Source organism: Linepithema humile, unplaced genomic scaffold, assembly GCF_040581485.1.
Source record: "Linepithema humile isolate Giens D197 unplaced genomic scaffold, Lhum_UNIL_v1.0 unplaced_3, whole genome shotgun sequence".
Lineage (NCBI taxonomy): Eukaryota > Metazoa > Arthropoda > Insecta > Hymenoptera > Formicidae > Linepithema > Linepithema humile.
The window spans coordinates 32,482-58,604 of record NW_027124987.1 but is presented as its reverse complement, the minus strand read 5'-3'; the positions used below and the strand labels follow the sequence as shown (position 1 = coordinate 58,604).

Sequence of the window (26,123 nt, the reverse complement as noted above, 5' to 3'; positions counted from 1 at the left end):
TGAAGTATTTAAAGATAAACTATTTTTAACCATCTTGCTTTCCCAAATATATTCTTTGTGTATGGCATTTGTAGTGAGCATCCCTCAGAAAATGTTGATAGAAACTAAGGTGAAAGTTTCTTTTTACAAAAATAACAGGCCTATGAATCATAACGTAACATAAACCGATAAATTTAACACTGCTCCATTTAAACTCTAAAGATAAACAACCGACCAACACAGACCAGGTGCTTTGTGTGGGCATGTGTGCCCCCTCCAACCCTCTTCAACTAAGATCAATAATCCCAACTAAGGGAGACAGCGGCTGTATTCAGTAAGAAAGGGTACGTGAATCGAATTATTCTATAGGTAAAGCGCCTGTTGCTGCTTACCACAAGTTCGCGGAACGCGCTGCATTAAACGACACATCAACTGTCTATCATAAGACTGATTACTAATTACAAGCTTCAGTGATGTGCTTTGGACACACCGAGAGATTATGGATAAGCTGGTCAATTGGACTCGTGGTCAGTTTTTTATTCTTTTTATTATTGCTCATATAAGACGCGGGTAGCAAGTGCTATTTTTCTATGCGAAATATGCGATTAGAGTTTCTACGGAGAAATGCAAAATTAAATATTTTTATGTATGTTTCTTGTTGAAACACTTGGCAAAGTGCACTTGAAACCTATAAACTATGTAAAATGACGCGATGACGTGATATAGTTACTTTTTACATTATTTGTAAACTCTCCTACAAGCGCTTTTTCTGGTATGATACATATGCACATGTCATTTAATCTTTTACTGTTATTAGGTGTAAACACAACAACTGTAGCACCCGTCGTGGGACAAAATTGCGTATCAAATTCGTCAACCTCTGTGATCCTAGACAAATCGTTAGTCACTGCACCGTCGTGGAGTTCGGTACAGCAAGATTTGAAATGGATATTCCTACTTCACACATACGGCTATGCATGCCTCTTCTTTGTACTTGGATTTTATACCTTCTTCTCTATTCTAAATTTAAGGTATAATGAGTATATTGTAAATGTCGATATTAAAATAGGAAAAGTTTATGTCTTTGTACTTGTGATAATTTATTTTTTTCATCTTTTCAGGTCTCTCATATCAAGCCGGCCGTTCATGTCCACAATTAATATATTCTTGTGTCTACTGGGAGCATCAAGAGCTGCTTGCTTGTTCATAGACCCGTACAACCTTAAGGAGATAATGCCCAAAGTGATTGGATCAATTATATGGGACGTTGGTTATCCCTGTATTACATCTGCCTTTTGTTTGATACAATTGGCCTTTTTGCAGCTGACAAAGGTACTTATTTATTGTTATGCACTAAAATGTGTGATATATGTAATCACGTAAACTTGCTTTATACATTGTTGTAAACTCGCTATGGTCAATTTTCAGTTAAAATTTGGCCCGGAGAAAATACAAAAGGAATCTTGCCTCAGTCTCATTATAACAGCACACTTCTTCTTCATTATCGCCAGCGACATCACTCTGTCATCTCATAATTGCTACATGATAAAATATGTCGTTCAAGCGGCATTTCTCGTCTGGAGTATCTTTTTGTACCTCGCGTTTCTACACGCGGCTTACAAAGTTGATCATTTGCTGCGAACTATGCCGAGTAGCATGTTGACACGAGACAATTCCAACGCACATCAAAAAGGTCTGTTCTAACTCTCTGAACGTACGGGCACAAGTAAAGTATATTGCAGCTCCGTTAATATGAATGTTATACATACATATTTTATATTTTTACGCATAATTCTGTAATAATTCGGAAAGATGCATGACAATTGTTTTACGATAATGATGAAGCAAAAATCCTAATGTGATTTGGTCGCGAATAAGAATTTGAATTATTTTTATACCAATGATTTTCCGAGTATATTATAAAGTATACATGCTATGTATACATACTATGTTGTTTTCTGCTTTCCGCGCGATTATTTTCAAAATTACTTACAATTTAGGTATTATGCAACTTGCGATGCTGGCACCGTACAGCAACCTGGCAACTTCAGTTGCCGCTACTTTGGTACCTACTTTACTCGGCGCTAAAATAAGGGGTACGGAAGAAAACGAACTTGCAAATACGAGGAAAAGTGCGGAAGAGGTACATGTGGAAGAAGGTGATGTATACGAATATTATTTTAATCTTTGAATCGAATATGATCGAAGATAATTCATTTCAAGTGAGTTACATCGAGCGTAAAGTATTTTTATCAAAATTTGAATAATAATTTTACATGTATAAATGATATTAAGTAATAATAGGAAATAAATTTAAAGACATAATTTGATTGAGATCTGTTTTCAGAGTCGAAAGTCACAATTACCAAAGTCAAAGTGTGCAAGGTGGAAGAACCGATGCAGAAGGAAATACTTAATGTCACGATACCTACGTGCACCGTACAATCATCGTTGCAAGAACAAAAATCATCGTCAGCGGTACCACAAGTTTACGTTAGGCCACCGACTCCTACTCCGTCGACCACTAATCTGCCGATTATAACCGTATCCAGCCCGAGTCGTAGGAGCTCCGTTGCCAGCCGACGAGGTAGTGACACGTCCACCAAATCTTCGCGTAGAAATTCAGAGTGTAGCGTTAGGTTTATAAACGAGGAAGACGCGATGACGGAATACAGACGCACAACGGAAGGCAGCCCTAGACATTCGCCGAGAGTGCGAGATGAGTTTGAGAGAAGCCGCTCGCCTGACAACATATCCCGACGATACTCGGAGAACATCACGCCAACCGGCAGTGCCAGAGAACTAAGACGGTGCTCCGATTTCACCCACGAGAAAAACCGCGGCTCGCAGTTTGCAATTAAGCTGAGGAGGAACAGTGATTTCGGTAACAGAACGCCCAGAAGAATGCTACCACCTGACGAACAATCTAGATTGCCCAAGGTTTTGGATTTAAGCCCCGCGGGTAAATATCGCCGCGGATATAATCATCTTTTTGAAGATTATACTACTAATTTACACGAAATAAACACTGTTTATTCACGTTTTTCAGGATCAAGACGCAATTCTGATATCGGTGCTTTTGTAACCAGACCCGACTCGCGTAGAAACTCTGAGAGCACCTGCAGACGTAATTCCGAGTTTGTTCATATTAAACCGTTAATTATAAATCGCCGAAGTAGCGACATCAGCATCAGAACTTTGGATAGGAGTCCTACACACTTTCAGAATATATTACCTGGAAAAATAGAGGCGCCAGATAAGTCCGAGTCAGATTCCGATCAACCTGATTGTAGTGAGAAGGTAGCATTAATGAACGACAAGTCAAAGAACAAAGAGGAAGAGACGAAAGTACACAAGAAAAACCTGTCATGGAACGATAAGAACTTGGAAGATCCCGAGGATATTACACCAGAGACTAATTTGCTTCCCGAAAATACATCTAATGAAACAAGAGTTATGGTATAATTCTTTACTTGTAATTAAGTTTACAGAGTGCAAAAAGAAACATCTAGAACATGTTATATATTCTTATGACACTTGGACATTTTTTAGATGTCTTGTGTTACTTAAGCAGCACTTTATACGGATTTATTTTATCTATTAAATATATGCATACTGATTACACAGGGTACGGATTTTACTCTTCACTCGATACTGAATCACATTGCATATGTGAATCGAGCGAAATCCGACACGCCGTTGCATATACCGGAAGCGGATACCGCGGCTGCCAGAAAATCTCAAATGCAAAGAGTATTAAACGTTACACGCGCTACTGCGATTCTAGGAATTCTTTTGTGTGTCACGGATGCTTTTCGCATTTTTGGACCATACGGTAATTACAATAGATAACTATAATAGAATAACTAATGAATAAGTGATAAAAATCCAAATATTTTGCTAATATCTTCCAAAAATATATTATATATAACGTGTGTGAAGTTAGCCCAGCATTTTTCGAATTTTATATTTTTCTTAATTGTGCCGAATTGTGTTATGTTTGTGCTGTAAATAAAAATCGACTACGACCTATGGTTCTCTTTGAAAACGGAGAAAAGTTTTTTTATTCATATTTAAGTAAAATTAATATTTTTTTAGGACTGTTTGCTGACACTGTACGATACGGTACAGAACCAATGACGATGCAATATCCAACACCGTGGCCGTGGTTGTGCTATCAAACAATATCCAGGGGATTTGAATTTGTGATGGGTTGTGCCATGGCGAGTGTAACTAAACAGCCATCAGTAAGTCCGCGACATCAGTATTTGAGCAATTATCCTAATTATTCCCCACGCGTAAAGCGGACAAATAATCCTTACATATGAAGCAATAGTCTACTCAGCCGTTGGCGAAATCAAGATGCCAAATAAAAATTTTCTCTTTTTTTTTATCGGATTTTAATACTATTCTTTTGAACGACGACTAATATATTTTCCAATAATTCTAATCACTGATTATTTTTAATAACAGATTTTATAAATGTAAATGTATCATATATATGAATACGATACATTTACATTTGTTGTTTCTTTCAATTCTTGTCAAAATTAGTTTCTTTTTATACGAGAGAAAAGATTAATTTTTTCTAAAAAAATTTAATATTTGTTTTGATACATAATCATAAATTGCTAATAGTTTCCATTGAAAAACATGAAATGTATAAAATGCAAAGGCATCATAACCGATACAGAAATTGATAAAGAAAATGGAGAATTATAAAATATGCTATACATGAAAGCATAACAATAGATCAGTAAAACATTCTAAATAAAAAAAATGCGTGTTTGGACAAAATCTAAAAGCAAGTGCAATAGTTAAGTAGTATTTCTAAAAGCCACTTTTTATGGAAAGTGTTCATTCGAATTACATAAACTCACAAAACTATCAACTATTTTTTTAACTATTAGATTAGTTTGTCGATGCATTAATTTTCTGATTTTTAATGTGTTTTTCTCATAGGAATACATATACATATATATACACGTATTTTCTGCTGTTGAATAAATATATATCATTTCTTAATTGATATCCAACTCAAATATAAAAGAATATTTTTGAAGCAAAACAGAGAGAAAAGAAAAAAAGAAAGAGACTGTATATAAACAAAGACAAGTCAAAATAATCAATGATATTTATAACACGTGGAATAACGCGTTTTTACTCTATGTCAACCGCACCAAGCTTAGAAGTAAAAATACAAACCCAACTCTCAAAGTGCCCTACTATTAAATATTCAAGAAATTATTATTACAATGACTAATACGTAGATGGTTTATCTGCAAATGGAATTTGTAACAGTGTTGTGATCTTACATGTGATATCATATTTATGTGTTTAGAGTAGGAGACCATTTTACGCTTATGTAAGGTTAAATAACACTATATTCCATGAGATACAAGACTGTAAAAGGGAGTTTATGATAAAAACAGAGCTGTATTATAGCTTTATTGCGATTGTGTTCAATTTGTTTTATATGTTTAATGTGTTTAATGTTTTATATAACTAGGATAGCCAATATTGTTTTATTGAAACATTGATGCATCTGTTTATATATTTAAATTTAATTTGAGACACACACACACACACACACGCACACACACACACACACCAGGATGTAAAAAAGGTCCGGAAAAGTCCCAGAATATCTCGAAAAATATAAGTTTTATAAAAAAATGTTTCAAATAAAAGTTGTAAGGTTTAAAAAGATCTATTTACTGATCTTATCAGTTTGACCTTGAGTGGTGTCGCCAAGGTCAGGGCACATTGAATTTTTTAAATGGAACTCCCTATTTTTTATTGCATATTCTTATAACCCTTCTTGAAGCCTTTTCAAAACACTATAATTTTATCCACTTTGGGTCAGCCGTTTCGAAGTTATCGAAGTTTTTACAATAAGATGTCGGTGACTGCAGCTTTACTCAAAATGAAATAAGTGGAGATACCACTATCATATCATACTAATGAATGGAAAAAGGGATGGTAGGTAATGTGTGGGTCCAGTTGGGCCCAATCAGGTTCATGTCGATTTTTTAAAATAGGGACTCCATTTTTTATCGCAAATTGGGCTCTAAGAAGTGTTATAAAAATATGCAATAGAAAATAGGAAATTTCATTTAAAAAATTAAAAATGACCTTGCCCAAACCTTGGCGATGCCACTTAAGGTCAAACTGATAAGATCAGTAAATAGATTTTTTTAAACTCTACAACTCTTATCTAAAACATTTTTTTATAAAACTTATATTTTTCGAGACTTTTCCCAACCTTTTTTATATACCCCGTATATATATAAAAATAAAGAATATGTATTTATTGTTTATATTTTTTTAATTTTCGAGATATTTGTCTGAGGCATTTAAAATGGGACGCGCCATATATATATTTCCTATTTATATCATTATATCATTCTGTTATAATCTCAAACTTGTAGAAAAATCAAGAGTAGAGCAAGTGACAAATCTAGTAGTAATACTTACAGGAGCATAAAAGGTCTCAACAAATATCTGTTTGAAATTTATAATATTACAAAAGTAGCAATTTAAATTGTATCATTGATGTTTCATGTGCCAAATACTCGTGTTAACTATTTTAAATGTTTATAAGAGATACAGAATCTTCTAAAACAAGAATCTTATAACAAAACCATAGACATAAATAAATATTTGTATAAAATTAGATGTACAATAATTAACAAATTGTCATTTTAATCAAATTGTGAACTTGGAAATTATTATATACAGAGTGTTGCGTATAGGTGTCTATCACCTGAAATATTTCTGGTTGTTTTTGACGATACAAAAAAATATCTGAGGAAAAAGGTGCACTGTTTAAGGGGGCAATTACGGTGATGGGGAAAATTTTTTCTTGAAGTTGTTTATTTATACATATATTCACTAATAAAAATCCCACAATATTCCTTATATTCCAGTAATCCGGCAAATCCATTAATTTGGCACTACCTCGTTTGTAATAGTGTCGGATTAATGAGTTTCTACTGTATATATAAACAGATTTAAGATACACTATTAAAATTTTCAATAGAGACTCTCTTTTCTCTATTGCATCTGAAATACAAGTAAATCATTTCTTAACTGATGACTGACAATTAAATATAGTTATCTATAATAAAGTTGTGAATTATGATGAATATTATATACATACAATCAAGATTGATTGATAAATGAACTGCAAATGATGTCTGAAATTCTTGAAAAAATTTTTGAAACACCTCGCCCAAAGATAAAAAAGCTATATCAGTATACATCATATGGCACCAACATAGCACTGATTTTACTCTTAGCAATATAACTTTGACCAAACAAACATAACATTATATAGGATAAGAGTTTCTTTATTTTGTTGATTAATTTTTGAATACTTTATATAGCTATATTCCGTATGTAAAATAGAAATTGTCCTGTAGTAACATAGCCAAAAGTAATATTAAAAAATCCGTTATTGTTTTTATTGTTAGTATTGTTTTATTGTACTAGTCAAAATATTATACCATATTATTATATTTAAGAGATATTAATACAACCATTAACTATGTAAAAGGTTTATTGGAAAAAAAAACAGAATTTTGTGTAGAAATAAAGACAAAGAAAAGAAGTGTATACCTTTTCTCCAGTTTATTAATTCTTTAATTCAACAGATGTATGCCTCGTATGAATATCAACATATGTTTAGAGGTGTAGTATACGAGTATATAGTAAAGTCAAAAATGCTTTATGTGTAAATATATTGTAATAGATATATTTTTGAAGTTTTAAAATACTTTTTTTCTTTACAAAAATATTACCATTAATATCAAGCTATATAAATTTGTTGAAAAAAATATTATGAATTAAAACGTCTTCTATGTGTGTGTGCTATAAAAATATAAGAATGGAATCTATTAAAAATTTATAGCAAAAAATTTTCTTGATTTTAATGACCCAATTTTATAAGCATTCAGTTATACATATCTTTCATGGTTATATAATCATAGACGCATAAGCCTTGTTTATACAGCATGAACGTCATTATACAGTTTTGATTCACACATTAGTGACTATTTATTAATTTATTCTCGATAATCGAAGTAATCGATTTCTTTGTCAGAAGATCTTGCAGTTGATGACGATATCGATTGTTGACTTTGTTTCACAGGTAACGAAAGAACAGTCCTGTAATATAATAATTTTATTATGTGAGTCGGAGAGTTTTCTAATTATCATCATAAAAAAAAACTTATTACGTCATTTTGTGGTTTCTTAGCAATTGCGAAAAATATCTTACTTTGTAGAATTTTTTTCCTTAGAAGTGTTAAGTACCGGTCCTGGTACCTTTCTTTGTCCTTTCTCCCTCTGCACCATTTCTAGTAAACTGTAACTGGGTAACCAACACTGTAACAAGACGTATTCTTTATAAAGATGACCATATAATTAAATCGCACTACATATCATTGAAGAGATCTAACCTTCTCTTTCACAGCTGTGGCAACGACGTTTCTCTTTGGTTCCTCGTCGTATGCTTGACTTTCGCAACCAAAGTGTTCGCATGATTCGTGTACGAAATGACGCTTTTCTCTATTCATGACTTCGAAGGAATAGCTTCGAGACCTCTGCTTAGACATTTTTGCTAACTGCACTAATTCTGTCAGTTTTTCATGAACCATTTGACAAAATTGTGGATCCTTTTTGGCCCACTGTTTCATGTAATCGCTGTACCTGGGCATCAACTTACCACTCAAGTCAGGATTAACGATTTGCAATCCCAATGCAAGTTTTCTGTTTCTCTCGATTATCTTACACTCATCATTGCACTCCAAGGTTTTCAGCTGATTTTGTTTTTTTGCACCTTGCCCGAATACTTCCTCCAAATCGACGGAATGACCGAGTTGCATATCAGCCATCTTACTGGCTAGTATGTTGCTCGCTATTCTTTGATACTCCCGAGCGTTATCGGCGCAGACACGACTCATACTTCTGTGTCCGCATTGGCATGTAACCTGTAATACAGCAGCAAAATGTTTACAACGTGATTCTCAAGTTTCTAAAATTTTATAACGCGTTGCCAATAAGACAAAATCTCTATTTATACACACAGATACACACAAATACAGATTCCTCTTACCTTAACCATCTCTTTGCAAGGTGTATCTGGACACTTGCCTTCATGACACGAAGCGCCACAAATATGCCCGCACATCTCCCTCATTATCGTGCAAGGTTGTATGCATTGTTGTCCAGGTTTTTCGCAGAGTCCTGCGTGACACATCGCGATGCATTTATGCCGTTCGCATATCAGCGGTTTGTTACACGGCAGACCGCACGAGATCTCTTTCACGTGACATGGTACGGCCTTTCTAAGCTCATGTTTACCGTGACACCATCTTTGTGTCAACACGCTGCAAGGTGGACATGTAGACTCGCTGTGACAGTTGTGTAGTATCTCGTGATCGCACGAATGCTGGCGCGAACACGGTCGATTGCAAGTGGGCCTTCTTGTGCCACATGGCACCGGTGGATAAATTACCTCTGCGCCGCATTCGCAGTATAATTCGTCAAAGCTGCTCTGCCAACAAGGCAAACATCTTCCTATCGAAGAAGAAAAAAGCTCCAAGTATGATACCCAAGTATGATTATAAACAAAGATGTACTTACCCATATGACATCTGTCCTGACACTTGTGTCGACCACAGCTCAGGGTCTTGGAACATGGTAATGGGCAAATGTGCTCAATATCGATGCAACACAGCTGATTGCAATTATGCTTACCGCAAGATCTTTTTTTCTTGCAGCGCTTCTCGCAACGCGCGTCATCGGCCTTACTCTTCAAGTCCTTGCAAGTAATCTCGCGATCCATGTTGCCGCATCGACACTTGACATCGGTACTTAAATCACAAGCCGGACATTCTCCTGCATGGCATGGCGCTTTACAAATATGCGGATTACCTGCGTAAAAAGACAGGTGCTTATTCATTTTTTGTAACCGTAAACAAGCTTGTAAATAAAAATCAAATTTTTTACATGAGACAAAATATCAATAATTACATATATTCCTTTTATAAAATATTTAAGTAAAAAAAGGAATAAAACAATAGATATTTACTAGGCTGGCCGCATTTTAGGCGCTTTGAGCAGATCTTATCACAGATCGGCACGGGATCCAAACAACTTTCTCTCTTTTCGGCTAACGGTGTTTGACCGCAACAGCACATCGTAACTCTCTCTGGCGTTAAGAAACAAGGCTCGCAAGGCTCTAGATGACAGATTTTCTGACAATAATGCTTGCCGCAGTCCAATATTTTGTTACAGACATTGTTACAAGAATACATTTTTGAGACATTAGCTCGACAAAGTACCTCCCGAGTGTTCTCACCGCAGAAACAGGCTAAACAAAATGAAACCAAACTTTTACAATGTCATCATAATTAGTAGTTTAGAACTTGTAGTTTAGAAAATCTCTTAATTAATCCCTAAATAAAAATATATTACTTTGTTGCATAGTCTTGTCGCAAGATCCGCATTCTCCTTGATGGCACTTTCTCTGACAAGTGTGCTTGCCACATGGCAAATCCTTTCCACATATTGATTCGCACAACAATTGGTCAGCACTGCATAATAGCATCCTCGAAGTTTTTCCACAGCCGCAGTACTTGGTCACCATCGCTGCGCATTGCGGACAAGAGCCAGGGTGGCAGAGCAAAGTACATTTGTGCGTGCAATTATTCTTGGACAAATTCCGAGCGCAAATTTCGCCGCATGAATGCGGGACATCCCTACGATTCCATTCTGGCATCTTTTTCTTTCCGCAGAAACAGAAGTAATCTTCTGGTACGAGAAAACTGATAGCTCGGCAAGCCGGACATTTCCAACTGTTATCTAAATGGAAATAAATAAAAAAGGATTAGTAAATAGTGAAATTTAATTAATTAAATAAATTCCTTCTGATTTGACAAAATAACTAGATCAATGTAATGTACCATTTTGTGATGATTTTGCCCATCTTTTGATGCATTTCAAGTGTAATACATAATAACAATTAGTACAAGACCAAACGTGTTCGCTTTGCCTGATATGCTCGTAACAAACTAAACATTCCAATGTTCCTCTATTCAACTGCTCGGTTAATCTTTCTCTTTGACTGGCATCGTTATCTGTCAAACATATATAAAACACAATCTTTTGACACATAATCTATATTGAAAATAATGTTAATAAAAATTTGTTTTTATAAATTGTAGAAGCATACCAAATTCTGCTTTCTTTTTCAAACGTTTCTCTTGTACATATGCTTTGGTATTATCTATTTTATCTCTCCAATTTTCCAATCTTTTCTCCTTGTGATTTGTTGCTTCATTATTTCTTTTTTGCATATACCTCATTGTTTTATATTTGGCACCAGGTTCGGATTGTACATCACCCGAATTAAATTTATGATGACTAGTGAATCGATTAAATTTATTGCTGTTTCGCTGTGTATCATTCGTCGAAAGCACATTCTGTGAATTTTCTTCACGTGTTTTCTCCTCTCTTCTTGTGCCAACTGTTGCGCTCAAGTCATCCTTTTCAATCTCAAGATTATTAGATTTTGATGAAGGAGAAGGTTCATTTGTAGACAGAAAATTTTTTCCAAAAGCATGTTCTTCTGCAGAAGATACATTTGATTGATGTTTTCTATTGTAATATTTGCCGTTTTGAAATTTATTATTTCTTGCATTATACATTTTATGAGTATCTCTGTAGCTAAAGCTGGATGACACTTGTGCGTTTTGCGAGTTTTTCTGCTTATAATTCACACCTTTTCTGTTATCATAGTGCCTTTCATTCCTATATCTATTGTTCGGCAAAGATGTATTCATAAATGATTTTGATCTGAAACTTTCCACATCAGCATTACAGCTATTTCTTTCCATTGCACCATTTTGATCATTCTTTTTATTGAACCTATCCTTTTTACATTTAACATTGTTTGGCACAAACTCACTAGCTGTAGGATGCAAATTTGAATTTTGTACTACAATGGAGTGAGTGCTATTGCTTTTTGATGATTGCAAATGCTTACCAGTCGCCCTGTTAGTCTTGTACCTCGACTTGTAATTGTAGTGAAAAAAAGGCGGCATGTTATGCGAAATATTACTAATGGAATCTTGCAAACCATTTGGTACTTGGACATTGTCCATGAGCGTGGTATTTGGCAGCATTTGTTCCTGATAAGTATTCTCCAAAGGCAACATATTTGATGTCATTGGCAATTGCTGAGTGCCGACCTGATGTAAAACAGCAGCAGATCTGTTTTGCTCGTAAATGTGTTGTCCACTAGTTCCTGAATAGTAGTTTTCTACGGAAACTTCTTGCGGATGCGTGACGTTCCTACCAAGGTATGGCCAATTTCTTCCAACGACATTGGGTGCGTTTTGATCGGAGTACGCAAAGTAATTCGGATCTTCCGAATACGAACCATCCCAAGTAGCCATTGCGGTTGCACAGTAATGCGAAACTTTACGTAATGGAAAAATAATGTGAAAATCTGCTTCGTAATCAATACTGATAAACGCGCGATATTCTTATCGTCGAGGTTGTATTTCGCTCAAAAAGTAGGACAATTAGTTGGCAAAGCTACTTCAAATTACAATATGGTCACGTCGAAAGTTACTTTCTATGCACTAGCTGCCACTAGAGAGGTTTGTTCTTTATTGCCACAGATGTCTATACTAGTACTAGATCGCTAACTTTAGGCTTTGACGTATGGAAAAACTGAGGCTGGCAGGATTTCCGGTTTCGGCCATGACACCCTACAACAAAATGGCCGCTCCCGCTATTGCATGAAATGTACTAAAATATTTTTATTTTGTATTTTTTTTCATTTTCAATAAAATAACATTTTTTAATTCTAATATTTAAAAAAATATTTATAACATTTATAAAATAATAAAACGTATGCTATGGACGCATAAAATAATAATAAAACATTAATATTATAGTAAAAAATACATTTTATTAAAAGAATTGCAAAAAACATTACTATATTTATTAAAGTATAATTTATGTAATATTATTAAAAAGTATTAATTTTGATAAGTTTTCGCATGTTCATTTTGATGGTATCAGTAGCACTTGTACTCGGCGATGGAATTGAAAATGTTGAATTTTCTTCTCTTGGTTTCAATATACTTATTTTCCATGCAGTTGCTGGCATCACAGCAGATGCAGAAGCAGGAGTAGTATCAAACTTAATTGAAGAAGTCTCAATTGTTGTAACATCCTCAGGAATAGAATTAACGGTAGGAGCTGGAGTTTCACAAAATACCGAAGGTACAGCAAGATTTTTTAAACGTGCGCCACTTGCATTAGGCCTTTCCATAAAATCTGTATCTATGAAATGAGCACTACAGATTAAATGATATTTTGTGGGTTCAAAATCGTCTCTTCCAATGGCATTCATCCACATTTTTAAAATGTCTGGACGATTCAATGGAAATCTGAAATATTTACATTTTTAACTGAAACATAATCTTCAAATATTACAAATCTCGAATTATAAATAAATACATTTTACTTACCTAAATAAATGAAAACCATCTTTTGTGGTATTTTTGCATTTTGGAATGCAACAACTGCTCGGCATCTTTCAAGAATTTTTACGATATTATCAATTTGTATCACCACGCTGGGTATCACATGTGCATACGCACGTAGAGATATACACATAACACACGCATTTTGTCGTCATTTTGTTGTAGAGTGTCATGGCCAAAACCGGAAATCCTGCCGGCCTCAGCTCTTTTGACGAAGTTAGCGATCTAGTACTAGTATAGACATCTGTGTTTGATATCCCATCCCTACAGTGAGTTTTTGTTTTTGTTTTTTACTACCGCTCACGTGAAGACCTATCGCACGCCTTCGCACCTATATGAATACGATTCTTGCTTGTGTGCATGCTTCCCCTACCACGGAGCCCTGGTGCTGGCCGGCTCGAGTTTGCATCACTGGTCGATACATATTAGAATTAGGCCGGCGTCACATAGAACCCGTAAGGGTGCATCCCGACGAAGGAAGAAATAGCGGAACGGAACAGTAGCGGAAAAGAAACTAGATGGAAAGTAGCCAATCAGAATGATTCCGTTTCAATTCCGTTCCGCTTTTTAACCACTGGGTTCCCCATGGCACGGAACTGTTACGGAACGGAAAAATTTCTAACCTATCGACATGAAAAATTCGCGAAGTGTCCGTTTGTTTATTCGTTTTGCAACGTACGTGCATTTTGGAAGCTGTTGGAAGGAAATAAAAAGCAATGTCGTCATCGGTACGTTATTATTGTATAAAAATAAAATATATATATTAAAACACTATGTGTATGTTTTCACATAAATTCAATTATTTAACATGAAACTCATAAAATAGATTAGGTTAAGTTGTTCTTATAATATATAATAGAAATTTAAAAAACAGATACAATTGTATGTAATATATTTTATTGATTAGGAGAAATTCAAATTCGCTAATGTAAGTTGCGTATAATAAACATTCATACTTCGTGATTTCGGTAAGACTGGAGACAGTGATGTGGAAGTATTATCATCAGTGATAGGAGTCAGAACATCATCCACGCTGCTTGTTGATGTGGAAGGAATGCTGTTGCAACTTGAAGCTTGCTCTTCACACATTGATCTTAAAGACGTTACGGTTCTGAAATAAATGTTAGGATGTTATTACTATATAATTATTATCAATAAAACTACCACTATTCTTGAACTTACTGTCGATATTCCAACATATCATTTAAAAAATTCATTACATTGTAGTGACGAAAGGACGGTTTCATTTCATATTTTTTTGATATACCAGCCGCACCACTTTTTTGCACAATACTTTGTTTTTTTTTAAATATATTTCTTGCTTTCCTATAACAATCTTTTAAATAGGTCCATCGTTTTTCCGCTTCAGTAGCGGTATATAAACCTACAACACATAATGTAATTAAAAAATATATTTAAATGTGTAATACTTGTTTTATATATACATATGTGTGCGTGTGTGTTTGCTTATATACAGAAAACCTTGCAAATAAATATATATATAAGTAAATAAATATAAATAAATATATAAATAAATAAATATAAATACTACCTTTCAAACGTACGCTGACTTCTTGCCATAAGCTGTCTTTTTGTTTCCTTCCTCGCTCTTTCACCGGTATGCGAAAATCATATAATGCTGGTCTTTCTTTTACTGCACTTATTAAATCTTCATCTAGTTTATCGATATCAATGTGTTCCTCAAGATTTTCATCAATATTTTCTTTCTCGTAGGTACTTTCTTCAATAGTGCTATTTCCACCAGTCTCATTCTCTACATGCCAATTAATTAAATTAATGACAGTTCTTAATTAATTAAATGAATGACAGTTCTTAAAAAATAAATAATAGTTTGTTGAATATATTGCCTCTTTTGTAGACACAAATATACGTACCATTTCTAAAAAGATTTTTATCCTTATCCATTAATAATTCTTTACACTTTCCAAAGCAACCATGTGAAATCTGTCCACTTTTATCACGCCAAATAATCCAGCCACAATATCCACATTTGAATTTCTCCTAATCAATAAAATATATTACATACAATTGTATCTGTTTTTTAAATTTCTATTATATATTATAAGAACAACTTAACCTAATCTATTTTATGAGTTTCATGTTAAATAATTGAATTTATGTGAAAACATACACATAGTGTTTTAATATATATATATTTTATTTTTATACAATAATAACGTACCGATGACGACATTGCTTTTTATTTCCTTCCAACAGCTTCCAAAATGCACGTACGTTGCAAAACGAATAAACAAACGGACACTTCGCGAATTTTTCATGTCGATAGGTTAGAAATTTTTCCGTTCCGTAACAGTTCCGTGCCATGGGGAACCCAGTGGTTAAAAAGCGGAACGGAATTGAAACGGAATCATTCTGATTGGCTACTTTCCATCTAGTTTCTTTTCCGCTACTGTTCCGTTCCGCTATTTCTTCCTTCGTCGGGATGCACCCTAATCCGTAATCCGCACCGGAAGTCCGCAAAAGTTACTAGGGATTGCGTCCGTAACGTTACGTGTGTTTTATCTCCTTGTGTCCCATGGAGCCGTAATTCCATGAAATTTCCGTAAAAGTTACTAAAAGTTACTAGTTATTACTAGTAATGCTTTTTTTAATTTTATTTATTTAACTAAATTTGACGATTTAATTAAAATTTTTGTTAAAATTATAATATATTCTGTAGTTTTCTTATGAATAAAATACAAATAAATAATTATAATCTGTTAAATAAAAAATAGTAATACCGTTACGTGTGTATTTACGGCTCCATGGGACACAAGGAGAAAAAACACACGTAACGTTACGGACGCAATCCTTAGTAACTTTTGCGGACTTCCGGTGCGGATTACGGATTACGGGTTCTATGTGACGCCGGCCTTAAAATTGATTCTTAATTTTAAAAGTATATTTTTTACGCATTCAATTCATAAAATTTAATTTTTTTATTTTTTATATTAATCCATATTTATATTAATTTATATTTGACTTTTATATATAAAATGTTATTTTTTATTTTTTACTTAATTTATACAAATTTAACTATTACGTGCAGATTTTTTTTAGTTTAGCAATTTGCAATTTAAAATATTTATTTTTCAATGCTGATATATATCAGGATCACAACGTTCAGGTAAGATTCATCACAAACATGCTATTCTTAAAAATATATTTAATAATAATAGATAATAATAATAATTATAAATACAATAGTATAAATATGTAGCTCTTTTTCTTATTAAAATAATATTCTTGAAAACAACAAGCTGATAGAGCAGGAGCTAGTTATAATTGCTCAAATTTTCCTTTTATTATAAAATAATTACAAAAACAGACGTTTTGGCCTAAAACACGTGGCCATCTTCAGTGTAACAAATTAATATGTCGTCGTTAGTCGGAAAACGTTGACAAGATAGTCAGAATAATTTAGGTAACGCATTCTGTTAATGTGAAAACGAACAAAACGAGTTAAGAACGTTCTCCAAACACGAAATTAACGAACAACAAATTTTAGAAAATTAATTATGTATAAATACCTTTTTTTGACATGAATAGTACATTTTTTCATATTAAACTTATGTGAAGCCAAGGATCATCTAACTTGCAAATAGAAAAAGAAATAGGTCAGAGATTAAAAAATTTTTAGGACTCAGTTAAGAAAATGTAAAAAAAATAATAAATAAAAATAAATTAGATTAAAATTAAGGTTAAAAATTAAAAGAAAAAACAAAACTAAACCGAAAAATAAATTAGTTTCAAAAAAGATATATACCTTAGGAGATGCGTTAGACATGTGTATCAAATAAATAAAATAAGACATGCGTCGACGGCAGTGAGCCAGGCTTGACTGGCAAAATGTAGAAAAGAAAGAGGAGAGGGAATAGATTATGGAAAAATTTTAAGGGGTGGGGAATTTCTTAAGGATTGGAAGATATGTATCAGGTAATAATTCCGTGTCCTCCTGTTTATTCAGTTCTGTACTCTGTCTTTTTATATGTAGCATTTCGGAAGTTAATCTTTTACTATAACACGGTTCTCTGTCTAGTATGTCAACTTTGTCTTATTTGAAGTCATGATTGAAATCCTTTCTGTGGCAAGAAATTACTAAGGGGAAACCTGATTTTTTATTGATATCTGTTCTGTGTTCTTTTATTCTAGTCCGTAATTGTCTTTTTGTCTGTCCTACGTACGTGGCGTCACAGTCTTGACAAGAAATCTTATAAACAATATCACACTGGTTCATCCTGTCTAGAGTCCTTTCCAGTTTTTATGATTTTGTTTAATTTGTTGTTGCATGAAAAGACCAACATACAGTCATTTATTTTTGAAAATTGAAAAAATTGTTCAGATAAATTTTTAACATACGGGATCGTAAAAATTTTTCTTTTTTTATTATTATTATTGTTGTTCTTATCGTCATTTTTGTTAAAATTTTTGTGTATGTAAAAATTAATTCTGTTTCCAATATTTGAGAAAATAAAATCTAGTGGATAACTATTGTTTAACAGAATTGTTATTGTTTTCAAAATTTTTTTTGTTGAAAACGTGGATGTGAGAGCCATAGGGCCCTATCGACCATGCCAAAAATGACACTTTTTTTATGAGATAAAGGATGGTGTGAGTGGAAATTTAAATATTTTCCCGAGTATGTCTGTTTGTGAAAAATGTCCAATATAATCTTCGAGTTGTCATTTATAATTAAGACATTGAGAAAATTTATCCGATTATTATTGCTAATTTCCAGTGTGAATTGCAACCTTGGATGTATGGAATTGAAGATCGTAGTGGTTTCATTTAGTAAATTATATGAGACTGCAATAAGGATGTCGTCAAAATATCTATAATAAAACGAAGGTGTACATGATAAACGTTCCATGGCTAAACATTCCAAGTCTTGTAAAATAATGTCCGCTATAATGGGGGATAAGGGAGAGCCCATTGGTGTACCAAAAATCTGTTTGTAAATTTTATTGTTAAAACTGAAGAACGTAGAATTTAAGACTAGAGTGATACCCATAACCAATTCATTAAGTGGTATAGAAGTATGACCCCTTATCTGTGTAACAGCACGCGCTGTTACTAAGCGTCACACGGGCTTCACGTGAGCACCCCTCCATTACGGGCCGCATTCCGATCCCCCAACTCGAGGGTAGTAGCTCGAGAAGGGGTAGCTGCCGGGTAGGGTAGCACCCCAAGTGGGGGTAGCGCGACCGGTATAAAAGCCGGCTCGCGGAGCAGACCGATACCATTCCCCCGAGTACGACTCGGACAAGCCTCAGGGCGCATTCTGAAGCTCCGATCGTACTCGCTCCCATCCCGATAGTCGTTCTAGGAGCAGGGCGTTCTCTGTTTCGGTCGGGTGTTCCCATAGACATATATAACTAGACCCAGCATGCATGTCTTGGCAGAACGGACAAAGAGGCAAAACATAAGAGAAGATTTCTTTCTTTGTCTGCGCAAGTAGGATGCGCAGTCGCTATTGACAGCGAGCGTGACAGCCATGTGACGGCCGTTAGGCTTCTTCCAATATCCACACGCACTGCACGTCTTTATTTTTTAACATATTTATATATATGGTATAATAATAGGGTATAATGTTCGTACACATAACACGTAACTTATGATATCCGACTTTCACGTTATGACCAGTTGACAATTGTCGGCCATTACTGTCATGATGCGCGCGCAAAAAAAGGACAGATATATCCCCTATGTTTTGTCTCTCTCTCCGTTCTGCCAAACCCAACGAATATCATAAGGAAATATACGGCATGCTGGATCTAGTTATATATGTCTATGGGTGTTTACGATAATTCAAATTCGAGTTAGTTTCACTAGGGCCAAAAAATGAGATAGACATAACCATCTAGAACCTTTATGATTTATGACAACTCGACGCTGTCTTGTATTGCTTGAGTTATATTCATTGAATTTATTGAATTTATTGAGCAAATTTTATTGTAATAGAAAAATGTTATTTATTATTATTATTAATTATATTATTATTAATTTATTAAAGAGGTATACCAACATACATACCAACATTATTTGTTTCTTTCATAGACTGATTTGCAGTTGACATTTTTCTATTACAATAAAATTTGCTCAATAAACTCAACAAATTCAATGAATTTAACTCAAGCAATACAAGACAGCGTCGAGTTGTCATGAATCATAAAGGTTCTAGATGGTTATGTCTATCTCATTTTTCGGTCCTAGTGAAACTAACTTGAACTTGAATTATCGTAAACACCCTATGGGTGTTCTCGGCGTTCGACTTCCTATACCTCGTCGTTCTAGGGGCAGGGCGTTCTCTGCCTCGGTCGGGTGTTCCCGGCGTTCGACTTCCGACTTTCCGTCGTTCTAGGGGCAGGGTGTTCTCTGCCTAGGTCGGGTGTTCCCGGCGTTCGACTTCCGACTTTCCGTCGTTCTAGGGGCAGGGCGTTCTCTGCCTCGGTCGGGTATTCCCGGCGTTCGACTTTCGACCTCTCGTCGTTCCAGGAGCAGGGCGTTCTCTGCTTTGGTCGGGTGTTCCCGGCGTTCGACTTCCTATATCCCTCGCACGAGAGAAGACTCTCTCTGTCTTCAGACACAGCGCACCGGCAACCGTCGACGACTCAGCAGGGCTCGGATATACGCGGTATCGCTTATTTTTTAATATTTTGACTCCATACCGTACGAACCGACCGACGATTAATTTAAAATAAAATAATTTAAGTTGTTTATTATTCGGCCAAAGACGCACCAACAATTTACGCAGTTTATTTATTATCCGATTAATTCCGATAGTTGTTTATTCGTTCACAGTTAGGATTATACCCATTTATACCGTTGAAACATTAAATCGTCTAACCGATAAGGAATTACTTATGTACTCATTGTTAAATGTTTATATCTTTCTTTTATAATCATATTGATCCAAATGCTCTCTTGAATAAATATTTATATTGTTACTTTAATTTGTTTTTGTTAATTTGGAGTCTCCCAAAAAACCACACGAACGAATTCTGGCGAACCGGCGAGTTATTCCGCGTCGTAAGAATCCGCTTTGCTAACTACGCACCGTCGTAATTCCGCATCGTAAAAATCCGCTTTGCTACCTACGCACCGTCGAAATTCCGCATCGTTACGCACCGCCCATGAGGCGTAAAAATACGCACCGTTACATCTGATTCCACCGTTTCTCAATGCTATCACCTGTATTTTCAATAGGTACGTTAATAAATAAAGATACCACATCTAAAGAGGCGATGTAAATATCTGGATTAATAAGTGTTCTGTTTAATTTTTTAAACAAACTAAAACTGTTTTTTATATAGCTGTCTGGTTTGTTTATACTATTGTAAAGTAATTCGTGTATGTATTTAGCTAAATTATATAGAGGACTGTTAATGGAAGAAACTATTAATCTGAGTGGATAACCCTTTGTTGTTGTTTTGTGAATCTTTGGTAAACCATAAGCTCTGGGCAAAATCCCGTCTGTTTTTAATAAAAGGAAATATGTATGTTTTTCAATATAGCTGGTAGACTGGGGCAATGTAAAAATTTAAAAGACAGCGCTATTAATAGAGCACCCCCAGAGACACAGTAAGGCCGAATTCCCACTGAGCGCGTCACGCGTCGCGTTATCCGTTGCGTCACGAATTAACCAATCAAAACATCCCATTTTATTGCATCATTTGCCGCGCGAATAAAATGGGATGTTTTGATTGGTTAATTTGTGACACGACGGATGACGCCGACGCGTGACGCGCTTAGTGGGAATTCGGCCTAAAACATAGGTCAATAGATAAAATTGTCTCGGGGGTGCATGCGCGGCTTAATCTAATAATAAATAAATAAAATCCTAGTCAACTATTAAAATAATAAGTTAAATAAATAAATCAATAAAACCGCGACATTCACACTCGGTTCATTGCGACATTCATTCAATCGTCGTGGCGGGCCGAAAAAAGCAGTATAAAAATTATCACAGAAAATTATCACAGACACCTGCCACGACTATCGCATTAGAGCACACGCATACACAAAGGTCGTAAAGCACCCTGATCGTCGCCGCGCTGATCGTCGGGCCAACGCTGGCGAATTGCTTGGGGCGGCTCAACAAGGGCCCCATCTTCAGACGGAGGGAGAGGAGCTCTGTACTGGCGCACGCCGCTCACATGCTCCACATAGATGTCCCTAGACCAGCGAATGGTATCCGAGACAATGAGGCGGCGCATTAATTGCGCATACTTGTTGCTCACGCGGAGCATCGCGAGCACCGCCTCATTTCTCGTGTCCCACGAGCCGAGAGCGCCCACGACGAGGGCCGTCACCGCTACACGATACCCTTGTCGGTGCAGCTCCTCCGCTAGGGCTGAGTACTTGGCGACCTTCCTCGCCCTAGCCTCCTCGAAAGCCACTAGCCTGTTTTCAAAGGGCACCGTGACATCGCAAATGACGACGCACTTCGATCGCTCGTGCCTGACCACGAGATCAGGCCGTAGCTCTCGAAGCTCCCCGTGCACGCCCTCAACCCGCTGGTTCACGCGTACCTCACCCGGCAGGCGACAAGCCTTCCAGAGGCGGTGCAAGACGGCGTCATGCCTCAGCTGTATCGCGGCCGCGTGTACCCCGCAGTGACCCAATACGTGGGGAAGGGTCTCGGCTGCCCCACCGCAACGCCGACAGCGCCTATCGCCCTCCCCCCATTGATGTGCCCCATTTAAGGGGAGCACGTCTAGGCGGGCGCGATGTACAAATCGCCAGTCGGCGAAACGAGTGAAGCTGCCGCCACGGAGGAAGTGATTGCTCACCCCGTTCCGCGACGACACCTCGTACACCTTCCCTTGGTCCGGTTTTCGCACGAGCGTATTTAAATAATAAAAAGCTACAGCCGAGCGCAGACGGGTAATCACCTGGGAGCGAGCTCCTGGTGGTACCACTACCGTCGTTCCCCTGGGGCCCCGACATCCCACGGTCATCTCCTCGGTTTCGCTTACCCACCTCCACCGCACGGACAACCTTTCGGATTGTCTCCTTCCGGCGTTCCGGACCCTTGACCAGAAGGAGGACTCCCCTCCACCCCTCAGCCTCCCTTCCAGCGAACCGGAGAGGAAGGCGGCGATTTCATCGCAGTCAGGGACGTGGCCGATTCGTCGCCGAACCACTCCCCGCAGCGTAGCCCACGCCAAGTCACGCACCGCCACGTCACGCGCAAGAATACGGAACGCGTGAGCAACGGTGAGGACGTCGGCGAGGTCAGCCAACGGAAGCAGTCCACATCCCCCCTTGTGAGGAGGCAGGTAGACTACCTCCGCGCTTGCTCTCTGCGGGAGGTTGAGCCACGTTTTGGCGAACCTGCGGATCTGCAGGTCCGTGGCCTTGAGGGGGCCCTTCTCCACGGCTGCACCCCGCAGCAGAAAATCTAATTTAGGTAACAGGTAGACGGCAACCATTTCTACGCGTTGCCACGGGGTGAGCAGGGACCGGTTTACCTTCTCGAGGTCCTCCAGGATGCCGCGAATTGTGGTGTAGGGCGTTTGGTCGACCGAGAATCCCGTAGGGACGCCGAGATGCCGATAAGGCTCGCCCTCTGCCAGGCAAGGCAGCGGTTGGCCCCGGACGGCGAATCTTGTCGGCAGGACCCTGCCGCCGGCAGCTGCCCCGATGTGCAGTGTGGCGCATTTGGCAGGGTTGAACCGCAATCCTGCCGACAGAGCCTCGCCCTCCACCGCGGCCAAAAGCCGCTCCATTCCCTCAGGCGTGTCGGACACCAGTGCAATGTCGTCCGCATAGGCCAAAATTGACCATTTAACCCCATTCAGGTCATACCCCGCCCCCGCCCCGGCAGCTGCACGCAGCACCGAGTCGATTGCGAGGTCAAAGGTGATGGGGCTCAGCGGACACCCTTGGCGCACCCCCGAGCGAATGTTGATGGGCGCGGTGTAGCCCTCGACGGTGCGAACCCGAGTAGTGCAATCGTCGTACATGGATCGCCATATTTCTATGACTTTCCGCGGCACGCCGGCTCGAACGAAAGCGCGGCGGATCGCCGCGTGCGGGACCGAACCAAACGCGTTGGAAAGGTCCAGCCACGCGACGACCGCCTGTCTGCGGCTCCTCCGCGCATCAGTCAGGATCTCCTGCAAGACGAAATTATGCTCGTAGCACCCCTCGTCCCGCAGGAATCCCTTCTGTGCGGGACTAAGTTTTTCCCGGTCGATCGCCCAGTCTGTGAGACGATCGGCCACGAGAGCGGCGAACAGCTTCGGCATAGTGTCACCGAGAGCGAGAGGGCGCCAATTTTCCAAATCGTCGCGGTCTCCTTTCTTAAAAATTAACACTGTATTGGAGGTCTTCCAGGACGCTGGGACTGCCTCGAGCCGGATGCAGATGTTGAACAGTGCTGCGAGAAGGCGCGCTCCAGGATCCGCTCCGCGAAGGTCACGGTAGGTGACACCGTCGGGCCCCGGCGCAGAGTTAGTCATACGCCGCAGCCGACGGTCCACCTCTCGCTCCGCGAAGGGATCCGTGAGGCGCGCGACATCCTCCGGCGTCGCGGGTTCAGCGGGCTCCACATCCGCATCGGCGCCATCCAGTCGGCCCTCGTCGCGGTACAGGCGCTCAAAGTACTGGTGCACCCGCTGCTTAGGCACCTGGCAAAAGTCAGCGGGGCCCTGTAGCACCTCTCGCACCGCCTTGCGACGGTTCCTCCTGTACAGGGCCTGAATGCGGGTTGCTTCGCGCACCCAGCCCCCGCGTCCTTCTCCCGAATTTATAATATTAAATCGGGGGTCAGCCGGTGCCTCCCCCCTGGCACCCCCTCTCTCGTCGGCGACTGCTGCTTCCGCTGCACACCGCCCCCGCGGCCGCCCGCCCCCTCGTGGACGATCTCGGGCACCGGGCGCCTCCCCGCCAGCCGTCGGCGCTGCATCCTCCCCGAAGAAGGCCGCGACGAGTGCCGCGTACTCCTCCAGGTCCGCAATCGTCTCAACGGCCGCTGCTCGACCGACCAGATCGTCCCGTGCGGCGAGCCTCACACGCTTGCGCTGTCTTTCGACAGTCGCTCGCGCCGGCTGCCGACGGGGCGACCGATCGGGCTGAGCAGGCGGTCGTTGCGGCCGGCGCTGATTCGCCCCGCGCCTTGCTGGATCCACAGGGACCGCGGATGCCCCGTTCTCCCCGACGGCCTGTACGCGGGTCCTCGGGCCTCGTCGACGACCCATCACTCCGCGGACATTTACCGGAGCATTCGAATGAGAGGCGTTTGACTCACCAGTACTCGCCCGGTCGTCTCCTCCCTCTCGCGCCCTCGGCGGGGTGGCCTCGTCTCGCCGTTGCCCAATTATGTTGAGGGGTTGTTCCTCCTCGAGTCGTCTTAATACTACGAAAGGATTCGCCAGCGTTGCGAGTGGCAACGCGGGCGCCGCGCGCGCAACCGTCGCCGCTGCGACCGGTGGTTCGTTCGCGGGCGAGCCGCCGCTCAAGAGCCGACGCCTTTTGGCCCTTCGCCCCGGACGCGTCCTCCATGGCCCTTCCACGTCCCCCTCGCTGTCCGATGTGTCCAGCTGCACCACGCTGGGCTCCTGCCGCCGCTCCGCTGCCCTCGCTGGTAAGTGGGTCGGCGTGTAGGACCTCCTGGCCCCACTGACGACCGGTGACGTCCCCACGTTGGACGGGGGTGTGGCTGGTGGTAAGGGGGGCGACGTCCCCCCCGTCGGTGCCGGCAGCCCCGTTGACATGATGGGGCTGCGGCACATCGTCGTCGTCACCGTCGTCGTGGTCGTCGTCGTCATCGCTGCCGACGTCGCGGTAATGGCCACTCGGTGTGCAGTGGCCACGGGCCCCTCCGCCACACTGGGTGATGGAAGTGGCGGACTGGGGGCCCTCATGGGGGGCGTTTGGCTGCCCACGGACCTTGTCCGCGGCTCGCCCCCCGAATCCTGCGACGCCGGCGTGCCCGCTGTCCTCAGCGTCGGTGATGGCGTCGCCTCATTACGCGGGGGAGCGACGGGCCTCTTCTCCGCACTCACCGTGGCGGCCCGCCCTCCCCTCGACGCCTCCCCGATCGTTGGCATGATCGGGGGTGTCCGCTGTCGCGCACCGCTCTTCACGGTCGGCACGCTCACCGCCCGGCTCATCTTCCTCGCACCCGCCGCGCTGGTCTGCGGCGGGGAAATGCCGGGCGGCTTTCTGACTGCACCCCCTCTCGCTGTGGTGGTCCTGGTGGTCACCCCCGTCACCCGGGTTGACGGGGGTTGAGAGGGGGAACGTGCCGACCTTGCCGCGGTCTCGCGGGGGACCGACGCGCGCAACACCCGGCGCACCGCGCCACTGGCCCCAGTGCCAGCGACGGTGGTTGGCGATGGGGTGCGCTCGGGTGTCTTTCGCCTCCTCGTCACTGTTGTCCCCCTGCGCTTTGATGCTGTTCGCTCCTCCGGGGAGTAGCGCAGGGGGGCGCGCGTCGATCTCGCCGACGGCGGACGTCTGGAGGACGCAGCGGGCACACTCTGGCCAGGAGGTGTCTTCTCCAACGCGGCGGCCTCCGGTGTAGCTCCTCTGCGCGTGGTGCGCCTCATC

General features: G+C 40.0%; 2 protein-coding genes and 2 long non-coding RNA genes across 4 annotated transcripts; 2 read left to right on the top strand and 2 right to left on the bottom strand.

The window, feature by feature from the left end:
* The first annotated feature begins 22 nt into the window (after window positions 1–22).
* Window positions 23–7,596, top strand: LOC105672778 (uncharacterized). The gene is made up of 9 exons (XM_012367935.2): window positions 23–506; window positions 797–1,010; window positions 1,101–1,311; window positions 1,408–1,672; window positions 1,980–2,138; window positions 2,327–2,941; window positions 3,029–3,438; window positions 3,607–3,814; window positions 4,078–7,596. Exons 1-9 carry the CDS (start codon window positions 479–481, stop codon window positions 4,305–4,307), a joined length of 2,340 nt encoding a protein of 779 aa, XP_012223358.1. The 5' UTR covers window positions 23–478; the 3' UTR covers window positions 4,308–7,596.
* Window positions 7,597–12,683, bottom strand: stc (nuclear transcription factor, X-box binding stc). Its single transcript, XM_012367934.2, has 9 exons — window positions 11,219–12,683; window positions 10,950–11,123; window positions 10,462–10,848; window positions 10,076–10,357; window positions 9,628–9,918; window positions 9,098–9,561; window positions 8,442–8,972; window positions 8,261–8,367; window positions 7,597–8,148 (listed from the first exon to the last, which is right to left on the bottom strand). The coding sequence occupies exons 1-9, from the start codon at window positions 12,441–12,443 to the stop codon at window positions 8,046–8,048; spliced, it is 3,564 nt and encodes a 1,187-aa protein (XP_012223357.1). The 5' UTR covers window positions 12,444–12,683; the 3' UTR covers window positions 7,597–8,045.
* Window positions 12,684–13,991: 1,308 nt separating this feature from the next.
* LOC137001881 (uncharacterized) lies at window positions 13,992–14,721 on the top strand. The gene is made up of 2 exons (XR_010891695.1): window positions 13,992–14,272; window positions 14,452–14,721. It is a non-coding gene; the product is annotated as an uncharacterized lncRNA (long non-coding RNA).
* On the bottom strand, window positions 14,425–15,972 carry LOC105673651 (uncharacterized). Its single transcript, XR_010891694.1, has 5 exons — window positions 15,748–15,972; window positions 15,440–15,566; window positions 15,097–15,318; window positions 14,727–14,928; window positions 14,425–14,655 (listed from the first exon to the last, which is right to left on the bottom strand). It is a non-coding gene; the product is annotated as an uncharacterized lncRNA (long non-coding RNA).
* Window positions 15,973–26,123: the final 10,151 nt, after the last annotated feature.